This window comes from Coregonus lavaretus (genome assembly GCF_964263955.1).
Source record: "Coregonus lavaretus genome assembly, chromosome: 39".
NCBI classification, from domain to species: domain Eukaryota; kingdom Metazoa; phylum Chordata; class Actinopteri; order Salmoniformes; family Salmonidae; genus Coregonus; species Coregonus lavaretus.
Genome location: NC_140026.1, coordinates 8,296,655 through 8,314,154, shown reverse-complemented (window position 1 = coordinate 8,314,154; position 17,500 = coordinate 8,296,655). Strand labels below are relative to the sequence as shown.

General features: G+C 42.9%; 1 protein-coding gene across 1 annotated transcript in view; it reads left to right on the top strand.

The window, feature by feature from the left end:
- The window catches only part of LOC311112685 (uncharacterized protein), a gene marked incomplete at its 5' end in the record, with an annotated part of 40,451 nt that overhangs the window by 17,668 nt on the left and 5,283 nt on the right, over positions 1 to 17,500 (top strand). The window contains 3 exons of the mRNA XM_084155818.1: positions 11,564 to 11,649; positions 12,192 to 12,410; positions 15,850 to 15,989. Of these exons, the coding sequence (XP_084011944.1) occupies positions 11,564 to 11,649; positions 12,192 to 12,410; positions 15,850 to 15,989 (445 nt within the window). The remainder of the gene's footprint in view (positions 1 to 11,563; positions 11,650 to 12,191; positions 12,411 to 15,849; positions 15,990 to 17,500) is intronic.

Here is a 17,500-nt window from a genome sequence, read left to right as displayed (position 1 = left end):
ACACACTACACACACTACACACTACACACTACACACTACACACTATACACTACACACGACACTCTACACACTACTACACACTACACACTACACACTATACACTACACACTACACACTACTACACACTACACACTACTACACACTATACACTATACACTACACACTACACACTACACACTACTACACACTACACACTATACACTACTACACACTACACACTACACACTACACACTATACACTACACACTACACACTACTACACACTACACACTACTACACACTATACACTATACACTACACACTACACACTACTACACACTACACACTACTACACACTACACACTACACACTACACACTACTACACACTACACACTATACACTACACACTATATACTACACACTACTACACACTACACACTACACACTACTACACACTACTACACACTACTACACACTACACACTACACACTACTACACACTACACACTACTACACACTATACAATACACTATACACTACACACTACACACTATACACTATACACTATACACTACACACTACACACTACTACACACTACTACACACTACTACACACTACTACACACTACACACTACACACTACTACACACTACACACTACTACACACTACACACTACTACACACTATACACTACACTATACACCACACACTACACACTATACACTATACACTACACACTATACACTACACTATACACTACACACTACACACTATACACTATACACTACACACTACACACTACTACACACTACTACACACTACTACACACTACACACTACACACTACTACACACTACACACTATACACTACACTATACACTACACACTACTACACACTACTACACACTACACACTACACACTACTACACACTACACACTACTACACACTATACACTACACTATACACTACACACTACACACTATACACTATACACTACACACTACACACTATACACTACACACTACACACTACACTACACACTATACACTACACACTACACACTACACACTACACACTACACACTACACACTATACACTACACACTACACACTACACACTACACACTATACACTACACACTACACTATACACTATACACTACACACTACACACTATACACTACACACTACACACTACACACTACACTATACACTATACACTATACACTACACACTACACACTATACACTATACACTACACACTACACACTATACACTATACACTACACACTACACACTACACACTACACACTACACTATACACTACACACTACTACACACTACACACTACACACTACACACTACACACTACACACTACTACACACTACACACTACACACTACACACTACTACACACTACACACTACACACTACTACACACTACACACTACTACACACTATACACTACACTATACACTACACACTACACACTATACACTATACACTACACTATACACTACACACTACACACTACACACTATACACTACACACACTATACACTACACACTACACACTACACACTACTACACACTACACACTACACACTAAACACTACTACACACTACACACTACACACTACACACTACTACATACTACACACTACACACTACACACTACACACTACACACTACATACTACTACATACTACACACTACACACTACACACTACTACATACTACACACTACACACTATACACTACACACTACACACTATACACTACACACTACTACACACTACACACTACACACACTATACACTACACACTACAAACTACACACACTACACACCACACACACACATTACCCACTACACACACACTACACACACACTACGCACGCACGCACGCACGCACACTCACACACACACACACACACACACACACACACACACACACACACACACACACTCTGTAACGTCGATACAGGGAGTCAGGAAGCAGGTTCAGTTAGTGAGTTTAATAATAACGAACATGACTCTATACAAAACAAGAGAAACGTCTGACAAGGAAACATAACCAATACTACCTGATAACTGATGATAAAAACCAAGCCATGAGGTCGAAGAATTGTCCGTAGGGTTCCGAGACAGGATTTTGTCGAGGCACAGATCTGGGGAAAGGTACAAAAACATTTCTGCAGCATTGAAGGTCCCCAAAAACACATTCTTAAATTGAAGAAGTTTGGAACCACCAATACTCTTCCCAGAGCTGGCCGCCCGGCCAAACTGAGCAATCGGGGGAGAAGGGCCTTGGTCAGGGAGGTGACCAAGAACCCAATGGTCACTCTGACAGAGCTCCAGAGTTCCTCTGTGGAGATGGGAGAACCTTCCAAAAGGACAACCATCTCTGCAGCTCTCCACCAATCAGGCCTTTATGGTAGAGTGGCCAGACGGAAGCCACTCCTCAGTAAAAGGCACGACAGCCAGCTTGGAGTTTGCCAAAAGGCACCTAAAGACTCTAACCATGATAAACAAGATTCTCTGGTCTGATGAAACCAAGATTAAACTATTTGGCCTGAATTCCAAGCGTCACGTCTGGAGGAAACCTGGCACCATCCCTACGTTGAAGCATGGTGGTGGCAGCATCATGCTGCGGGGACGTTTTTCAGCTGCAGGGACTGGTAGACTAGTCAGGATTGAGGCAAAGACGAACAGAGCAATGTACAGAGAGATCCTTGATGAAAACCTGCTCCAGAGTGCTCAGGACCTCAGAATGGGGCGAAGTTTCACCTTCTAACAGGACAACAACCCTAAGCATACAGCCAAGACAACACAGGAGTGGCTTCGGGACAAGTCTCTGAATGTCCTTGAGTGGCCCAGCCAGAACCCGGACTTGAACCCAATCTAACATCTCTGGAGAGACCTAAAAGTATCTGTGCAGCAACGCTCCCCATCCAACCTGACAGAGCTTGAGAGGATCTGCAGAGAAGAATGGGAGAAACTCCCCAAATACAGGTGTGCAAAGCTTGTAGCTTCATACCCAAGAAGACTCGAGGCTGTAATTGCTGCCAAAGGCGCTTCAACAAAGTACTGGGTAAAGGGTCTGAATACTTATGTAAATGTGTATATTTCAGTTTTTAATAAAATAGCAAAAATGTATAAAAAACGGTTTTTGCTTGTCATTATGGGATATTGTGTGTAGATTGATGAGGGGAAAAAAACATTTTAATACATTTTAGAATAAGGCTGTTACATAACAAAATGTGTAAAAAGTCAAGGGGTCTGAATACTTTCCGAATGCACTGTACACTGAGTATACCATACATTAGGAACACCTTCCTAATATTGAACTTTTTCCCTCAGAACAGCCTCAATTTGTTGGGGCATGGACTCTACAAGATGTCGAAAGCGTTCCACTGGGATGCTGGCCCATGTTGACTCCAACACTTCCCACAGTTGTGTCCAGTTGGCTGGGTGTCCTTTGGGTGGTGGACCATTCTTGATACACACGGGAAACTGTTGAGTTTGAAAACCCCAGCAGCGTTGCAGTTTTTGACACAAACCAGTGCGCCTGGCACCTACTACCATACCCCATTCAATGGCACTTAAATATTTTGTCTTGCCCATTCACCCTCTGAATAGCACACATACACAATCCATGTCTCAATTGTCTCAAGGCTTTAAAATAATTCTTTAACCTGTCTCCTCCCCTTCATCTACACTGACTGAAGTGGATTTAATGAGTGACATCAATAAGCGATCATAGCGTTCACCTGGATTCACCTGGTCAGTCTATGTCATGGAAAGAGCAGGTGTTCATAATGTTTTGTACACTCAGTGTATGTGACTAATTGACTAATGCCTGTCAAATGATCAGCCACTGTTGTCGTGCAGTAGCTCCAATACTCTTCCTTTATTAATTGACTAGTAATTGACTAATGTAAAATTGCCATGTTGACGATAGTGAGCTCGATCTCAACCACAAGAGGCAAGAGGCTCCTTACATTTACATTTTAGTCATTTAGCAGACGCTCTTATCCAGAGCGACTTACAGTTAGTGAGTGCATACATTTTTCATACTGGCCCCCCGTGGGAATTGAACCCACAACCCTGGCATTGCAAGCGCCATGCTCTACCAACTGAGCTACAGGAGGGCTTATAGTGGAGATGATTCACTGTTGTGATGTTTTGTCTGTAGTAGACAGTTGTAAACATGCACACTGACACACTCTCATAAACAGACACAACACACACACAGACACTGGCAAAAAAACTAAAGTTACATTGATACAAGTATATGCAAGTATATGTGTACACAGTCTCTTTCGCTCTCCTCCTCACCCCCCCCACACATACACACTCATACCCCCCACACACACACTCATACCCCCCATACACTCTTATCCCCCCACACACACTCAGCCCAGTGCTGGCCATGTGGAGGTGTGATCAGAGAGAATGAAGAGATGTTCTCTTCCTCCAGGTGATTACCTTCAGGGCAGTGACCAGCTAGACAGCCTCTTGTCTTACCCAGGGGTAGGTTTGATTAGGCTACCCAGGACAGGGCAGGTCCAGCTAGACAACATGTTCTATTACGCCTACACCAGAGCAGTGGCCAGCCAAATCTGTCAGCTAGCTACACAGGACAGGACAGGGCTAGGGCCAGCCTGTTGTGTTGTTGTACCTGGAGTTAGGGTTAGCCAACCTACCTGTTGATTAAGCTAGCTACCCATGCCAGGGCAATGACTAGCCTGTTGATTATCCAGAGAATGGCCAACCTGTTGTCTTTCTTACCCTAGAGCAGTGGCCAGCCAATCTCCCCAGGCTAGCTACCCAGGACAGGCAAGGACAGTGGCCAATCTTTTGATGTACCTAGAGAAGCCTGTCTGTTGTTAGGGGCCAGCTAGCCAGTCTGTTAATGTACCTAGAGAAGCCTGTCTGTTGTTAGGGGCCAGCTAGCCAGTCTGTTAATGTACCTAGAGAAGCCTGTCTGTTGTTAGGGGCCAGCTAACCAGTCTGTTAATGTACCTAGAGAAGCCTGTCTGTTGTTAGGGGCCAGCTAACCAGTCTGTTAATGTACCTAGAGAAGCCTGTCTGTTGTTAGGGGCCAGCTAACCAGTCTGTTAATGTACCTAGAGAAGCCTGTATGTTTACAATGGACTAAACGTTCAAATCCTGTTGCTGCAGGATTATTTAGCTGTGACAATACTGGTGAAATTAAGATCCTACATCTATAGATCTCTTTCTCTCATTTATTGTATGTATTTGGCGCCTGCTGGTAATGTTACAGTGTGGAGAGGAGGGTAGTGATACAGTGTGGAGAGGAGGGTAGTGATACAGTGTGGAGAGGAGGGTAGTGATACAGTGTGGAGAGGAGGGTAGTGATACAGTGTGGAGAGGAGGGTAGTGATACAGTGTGGAGAGGAGGGTAGTGTTACAGTGTGGAGAGGAGGGTAGTGATACAGTGTGGAGAGGAGGGTAGTGATACAGTGTGGAGAGGAGGGTTAGTGATACAGTGTGGAGAGGAGGGTAGGTGATACAGTGTGGAGAGGAGGGTAGTGATACAGTGTGGAGAGGAGGGTAGTGATACAGTGTGGAGAGGAGGGTAGTGATACAGTGTGGAGAGGAGGGTAGTGATACAGTGTGGAGAGGAGGGTAGTGATACAGTGTGGAGAGGAGGGTAGTGATACAGTGTGGAGAGGAGGGTAGTGATACAGTGTGGAGAGGAGGGTAGTGATACAGTGTGGAGAGTGATACAGGGAATATAAGGAATGTGTGACCCCTGGGCTCATTTATTTACATTCTGTCCCACACTCTTACATTGCATTCTGTTTCGCTCTCCGGATATCTCCCTCTTAGCCCATAACTATTGTGCGCTCTTAGCAGTGTTGGAGAGTAGTGAACTACCTGTAGTTCAAATAGTAATTTAACTACATTTTGCAGTAGCTTGGTTGTATTTGAACTAAATTCAAATCTTGGTAGTGTTTTTAGTAGTTAATTACATTTTTACCATGTAGCGTGTAGCTAACTACTGGAACTACACAAAAAAAATTTGTTGCACAAATTAAATTAAATATGCGTGAAGTAGGCCAGAATTGTCTTTCTTTTTCAGGATCAGACCTGCCAAATTCCCACTTGAAACATAGTTTTTTTGTGTTTACTTGGCTAAATTCCACATTCTGCTAACATCTGACCACAAAGTAGTCTATGAGATTTCAGATTTAGATATGATAATTTAGTAGTTTGGATGTAGTGAATTACTTTCTCCAAAGTAACTTTGTCTTTAGTTCAGTAAACTATATGTTTCTTAAGGGTAGCTTTAGCGTAGCTTAACTTCTTCCATTGTGAAGTAATTGGTAGCTTGGTAAATTATATTTTCAGAGTAGCTTCCCCAACACTGACTCTTAGAGGGGCACACACACATTTAACATGAACATCACAGTAATCATGTTATATTGTTTTGTTTTCCACCTTAGCTTGCCTAATTTGATTCACTTTTGTCTCGCTTGTTGTTGACTCTTAAAAATGTGAGCTGCTATTAATACTGTCTATCCAACAGTGGGTCTTCCCCATGATGTTTCCCTCCAATAAGCATTCATCATATGGATGGCCTGATGTTTCCCTCCAATAAGCATTCATCATATGGATGGCCTGAGTTGAACTAGCTACTGTATTGTTTAGCTACGTTATCCATGGTTTTCCATCATGTGAAGATATGTTGTCATTTATAGGCCATCCCTGTATAAAGGACTGGATACGATGTAAAGCTCAGTCATTATGCAACAGAGACCTATATTCCCCTGCTGTAGAGTTCCAGGAATGGAGCTGTAGTATTCTAGTAATAGTGTCTCGTAAAAGCAGTCGTTTATCAAATCAAATCAAATTTTATTGGTCACACACATGTGTTTAGCAGATGTTATTGCGGGTGTGGCGAAATGCTTGTGCTTCTAGCTCCGACAGTGCGGTAATATCTAACAAGTAATATCTAACCATTTCACAACATATACCCAATACACACAGACCTAAGTAAGGAATGAATTAAGAATATATACATATATGGACGAGTGATGTCAGAGCGATGTACAGTAGAATAGTATAGAATACAGTATATACATATGAGATGAGTAATGCAAGATATGTAAACATTATTCAAGTGGCTAGGGTTCCATTTCTTAAAGTGGCCAGTGATTTCTAGTCTATGTCTATAGGCAGCAGCCTCTAATGTGCTAGTGATGGCTGTTTAACAGTCTGATGGCCTTGAGATAGAAGCTGTTTTTCAGTCTCTCGGTCCCAGCTTTAATGCACCTGCACTGACCTCACCTTCTGGATGATAGCGGGATGAACAAGTAGTGGCTCGGGTGGTTGATGTCCTTGATGATCTTTTTGGTCTTCCTGTGACATCGGGTGCTGTAGGTGTCCTGGAGGGCGGGTAGTTTGCCCCCGGTAATGCGTTGTGCAGACCGCACCACCCTCTGGAGAGCCTTGCGGTTGCGGGCGGTGATACAGCTCGACAGGATGCTCTCAATTGTGCATCTGTAGAAGTTTGTGAAGGTAAATTTCTTTAGCCTCCTGAGGTTGAAGAGGCTCTGTTGCGCCTTTTTCACCACACTGTCTGTGTGGGTGGTCCATTTCAGTATGTCAGTGATGTGTACGCCAAGGAACTTGAAACTTTCTACCTACTCCACTGCGGTCCCGTCGATGCTGCTGTATCCTGAAGTCTACGATCATCTCCTTTGTTTTGTTGACGTTGAGTGAGAGGAGAGGTTATTTTCCTGGCACCACTCTCACAGGGCCCTCACCTCCTCCCTGTAGGCTGTCTCATCATTGTTGGTAATCAAGCCTACTACTGTTGTGTCGTCTGCAAACAAAGCAGGGACACACATCTGCTTTGTGTGTATGCATCCATTTATCGGTCAAACTCTTCAGGGGAGTCCAGAATGTAGCTACTGTACCATAGCCAACTGTCAGTTAGCATAGGCCTACAGAGCTGGCTTATGGTCCTGTAATTCAAATGAGGACAGCTACTAGCTAGCTAGCTTATTAGCCAGTTAGCAAGCTAGCTTATTAGACAGTTAGCCACCTAGCCCACTAGTCAACTAGCCACATGCTGGCTAACTAGCCAGTTAGCTTATTAACCAGTTAGCCTGTCAGCTACTGTAGCTAGCCACTGGCCCTCAGCCAAACAGTGGCACCTGCTGGAGGATTTAGCTAGTTGTGTGCCAACCCGTCTGGCACCTCTGATGTACCTACCCACACGTGTCCATGGCTTTTGTGTACCTTTGGACCGGCTTCAAGTAAAGGATGAGATGGGTGGAGGGGTGAAGGGGTGGAACAATAGAGAGAGAGAGAGAGAGATAGAGAGACAGAGAGAGAGAGAGAGGGGGGGGGGGGGGGGGGGGGGTGTATTTCAGGTTCAGTCAACCCTTACAGTATCCTTAGAGCTTTACCTCTGGGCACAGTTTGCCATGTCTGAACTGTGTGTGTGTTAGAGAGATCCTAGGAGTGATGAGGTAACTTGAGGCAACATCCTATAACTTCTGCCTTCAGCTCGTGATTCAAGCTCCTGCTCAAATCTCCCTGTGACATCAACACATTATTTATGTGATTATGTGAATTCCGTAATGTCAGCCCCTTAACAGGGCATTAGCACCTTAGCATCAGTAGAACAACCACAGGTCTTATGGTTAGATGTAAAGACTTTACAGAGAACGGTCAACATAGGTAGGGCTTGCAGTGTCTTCTTATTGTCTAACTAAACACTTCTGGTGTGTCAGAAAGCAGACGGCTGGTTTTAGCAAGTCAACACTTGTTCCAAGACATTAGGGCTGCTTATGGGGGACATGTAGACAGAGGAGACTGGAGGAGTACAGGGCTAAGCACGGGGGGGCAGGTGGGGGTGTTGCAATAGAGCAGGGCTAACCAACCCTCTTCCCGGAGATATTATATATATATATATTTTAGTCATTTAGCAGACACTCTTATCCAGAGCGACTTACAGGAGCAATTAGGGTTAAGCGCCTTGCTCAAGGGCACATCAACAGATTTTTCACCTAGTCAGCACGGGGATTAGAACCAGCGACCTTTCGGTTACTGGCACAACGCTCTTAACCACTAAGCCACCTGCCGCCCCAGATCTCCCGTCCTGTGGGTTTTCAGTCCAACCCTAATTTAACACACCTGATTCTACTCATTAGCTGCTCAACAAGACCTTAACTAGCTGAATCAGATACGCTAAATGAGGGTTGGACTGAAAACCTACAGGACAGTAGATCTCCAGGAAGAGGATTGGGCAGCCCTGATGTAGAGCTACAGTACTGTTATTGTAACGGTATATCGTTGGATTCGTAAACCTCACTCCTCAGCTTCAAATATCTGTGTTCGCGTCTCCTCATACAGCATAGTTGGCTCTGACGTTGTCAAGCGGGCGGTCATGTGTGTTTGCGAGGTAGATGATCCCTGGTTGGAGCCCAGTGTGGGTCTGGGACAAGGACAGGGAAGTAAGCTGTACTGTTAAGCAAGCACAGTGACACCTGTTATGCTGTGTCACGGTTGCCTTGCTGTCTGTCTTTCAGGTGTGATGGTCTGTCTGTGACTGTAGGTTAAGTCCCAAATGGCACCTTATTCCCTATTTAGCGCACTACTTTTGAACCCTACCGATAGGGCGCTGGTCAAATGTAGTGCACTATATAGGGTGCCACTTGAGACGGCCATCGTTGTTTGACTAACAGGATGTATCCTGATCCCCTTCTAACCTCCTCTCCCCGTCACTATTTACGATTTAGGGACAATTAGCCCAGATTACAATGCCAGGCCAAAACTCACACAGCAACATGGCCCCATTCAAATATGTCAAAATAGTGACATTTAACCATTGTAGGTATATGCCACTTGCTGACATACTAGTTATCTATATTGTGACATAAAATAATGGCATTTTACTGTTATGGTTATATGACACCAAAATGTTATATGTCACCAGAACCATATATATAGAGATTTGGACCAACTTTTAGAGAATTTTGAATATTGTTCTAATTCTAAACATTTAGTTACATAGTATTGGTTAAATATTTCCCATGTAATGTTAATGGGGCGCTAACATGGCTGCCATATAATTTTGCAGTGTCATGTTAATTAAAGCATCATAATGCAGAAACCTCAATGTCCCAACTCTCTAAATAGATGGCTCTGTCACCAATAGTGAGGAAAACAAAGGAATATACAGTAGATATCAATGTTGTTTCCTCAGATCTGCGAGTTTGAAATGTATATAAGGAGGGTATTTAGGGGAAGGGGTTGTTTATGGATGGGGTCAAAGTGTAGTACGTGGGGCAGGCTACACATTATTTTCTAGCTTTCAAATAGTCACATTCTTCTCTTCTCCTCTCCCCTGCAACTCTTCCCAGGGTCCTTAGTGTACAAGAGAAAGTAGTGCACTATGTGTTCTGTCAATATACCTGGTAAAATAATGGTTAATAAACAACTCTAAGGGGGGCCCTATAAAATCTGTGATAATCTGTCCCCAAATTCTGTTTTATATTTTTCCAAATTATGTTCTCAGTTTAATTTTTCACTCTTAAAATAAAAAATGTTCATAGAGAAACAACGGAATTGGATGTTCTAAGTCGATGTCAATGGTTAAATAAAATTATTATTTTTTTGGGGGGGGTGGGGGTCTAGAAGAAATCGAACACATTTAGATTTTTGAGTGCAATTCCCCTTTAAATGCGCATCTGGCCATTTATTTGCGCATTTGGCCCTTTAATTGCGCATCTGGCCCTTTAATTGCGCATCTGGCCCTTTAATTGCGCATCTAGCTAGTGAGGAATGTGCCATCTAATGGCTGCTGCTAATTTCACAGCAAAGCTAGCAAATAACAAATAATAGATAGAAATGATATACTTCCTCATGATATACTTCCTCATGATATACTTCCTCATGATATACTTCCTCATGATATACTTCCTCATGATATACTTCCTCATGATTTCCTTCTGCCAGGTAAACCTACTTTGCAGTTAACATTTAATTGAGAAGGTTTTGGGGAATGTATTTTCTGTCAACCCACGAAAGGTTATTTCACCAACTGGCTACACACAGCTACTGGTAGGCGATCGACCTGTGGGAGACCCCTGATATAGGGCATTACTGGGCCCCAATACCCATGGGTAGAATAAATGGTTCCCACCATAGAAATGTTACTATTGTATGTATGGCTATTTAACCCTCAAAACACAGGGGGGAGATTAAATATGAAACACCTTCCTGTTTGTGAGTAGTGGAGATGAGATGGGATTAGAATGGGTGGAGGGAAGGAGAGGAATGTTAATAGCCTCGGGGAGAAAGGGAATTACAACTTGTTAAAAATAAGTATCCCTAATGTAAGACTTTTTCTCCCTCTCTCTCTCCTTCCCTATCTTTCCCTCTCTCATTTCCTCCATCCATACCTATTTTCCCCTTCCCTCTATCCCTCCCTCTCTCTTTCTCCATCCCTCCCTCTCACCCTCTTTCCCTTCTCCTTCCTCCCTCCATCCCTCATTTCTCCTCCCCTCTTTCCCTTCTCTCCCTCCCTCCATCTCTCCCACAGAGACAGCCGCAAAGGCGTTTGGTATACCCCTCTCCCAGGCGATAGCCAACGACCGGGCGTACAAGCAGCGCCAGGATGCTCTGAAGGTTGGTCGTTTTCTACATTACATTTACATTTACGTCATTTAGCAGACGCTCTTATCCAGAGCGACTTACAAATTGGATTGTTTTACTGTAAAGTGGGAAAAAGACAGTAAAAACTCAGCAGTGTGTCTAGATCCAGGTGAACAACTAAGTATCCAAAAACAAGTATAAAAACCTCCCGCTAGAAAAGACAGAAGAACAACCTTTGAAGGGATAGTGCGAGATTCTGGCGTTTAAGCCCTTTTTCTACTTACCCAGAGTCCAGTATGAAGGAAGTTGAAGGTAGTTTTGTGAGCCAATGCTAACTAGCATTAGCTCAATGACTGGAAGTCTAGCGGAACAGCTTGCATGCTGGCTCGCGAAACGACCTTCAACTTCCTTCATACTGGACGCAGAGACAAAAAAAAAATGGTATCCATGAGTTTATCTGACTCTGGGTAAGAATAAAAAGGGTAATTGTCAAATTCTCACACTATTTTACTGTTAAAGTATGTTGCGATTGATTTGATTTGAGTGTAAAAAGTTTGATCTGATTTGCTCTGAAGGAGAGCAGAAGAGACTGTCTGGATCTGGAGGCCAGCGTCCTGATGTTCCGGGCTGAGAAACGGCAGCAGAGCAACGGGAACAAACCCCTCTGCAGCACGGCTTCGTCACCCTTCAGTGGAGCTACAGCTTCATCTTCATCATCCTCGTTAGCACTGGAGCTGCACAGCAAACCACTCTCACCCAGGTTCCTGGATAACACGGCTAGAGTGCAGAGACGGGTGAGTTGGAGTTGGGGACCGCACACAAACACATGAACACACACACACACACATGCACGCACACACACACACACTAAAACACACACAGTGAGAAAGTTTGGGCTGAAATATGCTGACCTCTTCTGGGCTTTCGAAAGAGCTGTCAAAAGTGCTACAAACATTTGTCGACTACGACTTTCAAAACATGACCATGTTACCATACAGTGCCTTCAGAAAGTATTCACACCCCTTTAAGTTTTCCACATTTTGTTGTGTTACAGCATGAAAATTGATTACATTTGTATGTCACTGGCCTACACACAATACCCCATAATGTCAAAGTGGAATCATGTTTTTCGCATTTGTTACCGATTAATTAAAAATGTAAAGCTGAAATGGCTTGAGTCAATTAGTATTCATCTCCTTTGTTATGGCAAGCCTAAATAAGTTCAGGAGTAAAAATGTGCTTAACAAGTCACATACAAAGTTGCATGGAATAGTGTTTAACAATATTTTTTTATGACTACCTCATCTCAGTACCCCATACATACAATTATCTGTAAGGCCCCTCCGTCAAGCAGTGAATTTCAAACACAGGTTCAACCACAAAGACCAGGGAGGTTTTCCAATGCCTCGCAAAGAAGGGCACCTATTGGTAGATGGGTAAAAAAAAAAGCTGACATTGAATATCCCTTTGAGCATGGTGAAGTTATTAATTACACTTTGGATGGTGTAGCAATACACCCAGTCACTACAAAGATACAGGCGTCCTTCCTAACTCAGCTGCCGGAGAGGAAGGAAACCGCTAAGGGATTTCACCATGAGGCCAATGGTGACTTTAAAACAGTTACAGAGTTTAATGGCTGTGATAGGAGAAAACTGAGGATGAATCAACAACATTGTAGTTACTCCACAATAGTAACCTAATTGACAGAGTGAAAAGAAGGAAGCCTGTACAGAATAAAAATATTCCAAAACATGCATCCTGTTTGCAACAAGGCACTAAAGTAAAACTGCACAAAATGTGGCAATGAAATTAACTTTATGTCCTGAATACAAAGCGTTAAAGTATGTTTGGGGCAAATCCAACACAACACATTACTGAGTACCATCAAGCATAGTGGTGACTGCATCATGTTATGGGTATGCTTGTCATCGTGAAGGACTGGGGAGTTTTTCAGGTTAAAAAAGAAACGCAATGTAGCTAAGCACAGGCAATCCTGCAAAGGAGGTAGTGAGTACTACTCCCCCTGATTCGGCACATACCTGGCTCCAACTCGGGACCTCTGCTTCACTAACACTCTTGACTGGCCTCCCTCAAGCGTCTCTACCGTTGCGGCACTCAAAAGCTAGCTATTGAGCAGCGCAAACTTGGGCACTTAAAGCTGAGGAGTATGTTTCACATGTTTCTGGATGTGATACATTACATCCAAGAGATAAAAGGAAGTTGACTCATCATTTGGCGCAGATGGACTTGGCAGTAGCAGACTCTTGTTTATATGCACACATGCACGCACACACACACACACACACACACACACGCACGCACACACACACACACACACACACACACACAACACACACACACACACACACACACACACACACACACACTACTTGACCCCTCCTGGGAAAGATGGATTCACAGGAAAACAGGAATCAAAGGGAACTAATAAATTAGTCATGAGCAATGTTCCCTCTAAACTGCGCACGGCACTTCCTCCAGGACTGCTGCGCAGAAGAAATGCCATGCCGCGCAGAGTTTTTGTGATCGAATCAACATTACAGCAGCCTCTTTTCAATCCAACAAAACAAATCTAACTTTGCAAGATTGAGTCTGTGATTGTGTTGTAGGCAGAGCGAGAGCGCAATGGGGTAGAATTCTATTGGCGGCGGTCTTTCAATCACCCGCGAGTGAATGCACTTTTCAGATCAGTTCAGATCAGAGCGCAGAGCCGCGCGTGTGCACGTTTGTTGATATTCTTTGCTAGTTAGCGAGTTATTAGCCCAGTTATAGAGAAGTATAGGTCAGCAATGGGGAGTTACTGCTTCCTACAAGAGCACAAAACATGGAGGCTACATTTCAAGCTGTCTTTGAAAATCCAGTCAGGCAAAAAGCGTATGCCTTAATTAAAGGCCAGTGTTGTATTTTGAGACAGGCTTGAATATGCAAATAAGCCAATAGGCAGAGGGGGTAGCCTACATTGTCTAATTCTCTGAATGGTAATGATAATTACTTTTATTTTGTAAAGTGGTTTCTTGTATCATACAACGGAATTTACAGTCACCTATTTGAGCCATGGTGTTACAGACCAAGTAAAAAAGTCATTCATGTCAAGCCCTTCATAATTTAAAAACGTTTTTAAAAGTCTCATGCAGTGTAGGCCTGCATTGAACACCACATATAGGCTACTGTAGGCTATGTCATATTAATCAAAAGCTATTTTCATGTAAAAAAATGTTATGGGATTTGCCCCATTGGTTTAGTTGGTAGGCCTACAGTACATTATGCTCAAATAGCCACAATAGCCTATTGGCTACTGTCTAAAACTGTAAGGGTACAGCCTCCGTGTTCACTGAGAACGCGCGATGGAAGTAGCACAAAATTATCACAAAATGTTCAAGATTCCGCTCACAAGACCTAAAATTTGCTCAGTGCCCCAAAAAATGTGACGGAACATTGGTCATGAGAACAATCTCCTGAAGAGACCCAACAACATTTCACCAAATAATAAACATTTATTTATACTTTTATTGTTTATTTCTAAAGATGTATAATCTCATTATTTTAATGGGTTATTGGACAGTCAAGGAAAATGTAATATGCATCCCTACAGTAATTGGATAGTTCAGCAAGAAAGCCTTTATGGCAACTGCCAGAATTTTGCAAAACGTTTTTACAGATCAACTAACGGAAAGCTTTTTTTGAAATCCAGGAGAAATATTGTTGAAATCCTCTGCCTTCCCTTCCCTTTCCCCACTGTCTCTACCGTTCCTCTGTTTACTCGCTCACTCCCTCCTTCACTTCCTTCACTCCCTCCCTCTCTTTCCTTCATATCCATATACTTTCCTAATGTTCCTCTCTTCCTCCCTTCTGTCTCTCTTTCTCTCCCTCTTTCCCCCTTTCCCTCTCTTTCACTCTCTCTTTCACTCTCTCTCTCTCTCTCTCTCTCTCTCTCTCTCTCTCTCTCTCTCTCTCTCTCTCTCTCTCTCTCTCTCTCTCTCTCTCTCTCTCTCTCTCTCTCTCTCTCTCTCTCTCTCTCTCTCTCTCTTCTCTCTCTTCTCTCTTCTCTCTCTCTCTCTCTCTCTCTCTCTCTGTCTCTCTCTCTCTTCTCTCTCTGTCTCTCTCTCTCTCTCTTTTTTTGTCTCTCTTCCCACCTTTCCCTCTACAGGGTGGCCTATCAGTGGACTGCATCTCAGATCTTGTAGAGAGTCAGTCCGCCTGTTGGAGGCGCTGCAGCTGTCCCACCCTGCAGAGCTGGAGCTGAAGAAGACTGCAGCCGGAGCCGGGGGGCGGAGCCAGACCAAGCTCAGCCTCACCCCATCTATAGGCAGGTCCCCGCCTGGTGGAACGGTGCTGCTGTCACATAGAGAGACACGGTGAGTGTGTGTGTATGTGTGTGTGTACGTGTGTGTGTCGTTTTTAAAAAATGTTTATTTATTTTAGTTTTTCTATCAGGCACAAATATTTAATTACACAAATTATCAGCGATCAACACTTACATCACTACATCAAACATGTCACACAAACAAAACACAGGTAAAAGCAAGAAAATACTTTAAATACATACAAAAATATTGAATCACTCAGGAAAAATCGAATTATAATGATGAAGAAGATGTTATTCTTTTTGTAATTAATATGGATAAAGTCTTAACAACATGATTAAATTCAATCACAGATATTTGTAATTTTGTTATAGCATTCTGGAATTTATGTTTGTGTATAAAGTCATCTGGCAACAAGAATAATGGTCTTCAATGTCTTCTTATCATTGCAATAGTAACATATTAAATCCTTAATGTCAAAAACATGGGTAGTGTTCAAAAAGCTAAATATGTACTCTGCAAGGTTTTCGAAAAATCCTATCACAGATTTACAGTCATAGAACAAGTGGTAAGATTTTCTTTTTCGCAGAAAACACAGATATCATCAATATCAAAAATTTCTGACAACATAGAATTACATGGATATACCGTATCTAATGTAGATCTTAAACTGCACTTCCTTAAATTTGTTTGGTATACAGTATTTGTAAGGCATCAACCAAGCTTTTTTTTTCCAGACAATGTCAGGAATAAACATGTTCCAAAATGTTTTACCTCTAGGCGTAAATTGGTTCCTTGAATGGAACATTTGTGTTATGTATTTGTTACAACAATATTTCTCAAGTCAGCCCACCGTCTTCCAAGCTGAGTTCTGGATAAGCTCTGTGACCATCACCAACGACATTAAGCTTGTTGGTGAAACCTAACCAATTTAGCGGGTAATCTTTTGGGAAATAATTACATTTCAGTAAAAATGGAAGACCTCCCAACTTATTAAACACATTGCTTGAAATGAAATACCAAATTGATTCTGTATTTGACCAAATATCTTTTCACCCAAATGATCTTGAAAGTGTTATTTATGTCGACAAAATCAACACTTCCATTTTTTTAATTTGATAGGACTGACTTTTTCAGTTTGTGAGACTTATTTTTCCAGCTGAAGTCAAGAAAGGTATTGTCCACATCACCAACAAACTATCATGGTCCAAAACACCCAAGACAGTCGTGAAGAGGCACGACAACACCTATTCCCCTCAGGACACTGAAAGGATTGCCATGGGGTTCCCAGATCCTCAAAAGGTTTATACAGCTGCACCACCAAGAGCATCCTGGTATGGCAACTGCTCGGCATCCGACCGTAAGGCACTACAGAGGGTAGTGCGTACGGCCGGGACATCACTGGGGCCAGTTTCCTGCCACCCAGGACCTCTATACCAGGCGGTGTCAGAGGGAAAGCCCAAACATTCTCAAAGACTCCAGCCACCCTAGTCATAGACTGTTCTCTCTGCTACCGCACAGCAAGCGGTACCGGAGCACCAAGTCCTAGTCCAAAAAGCTCC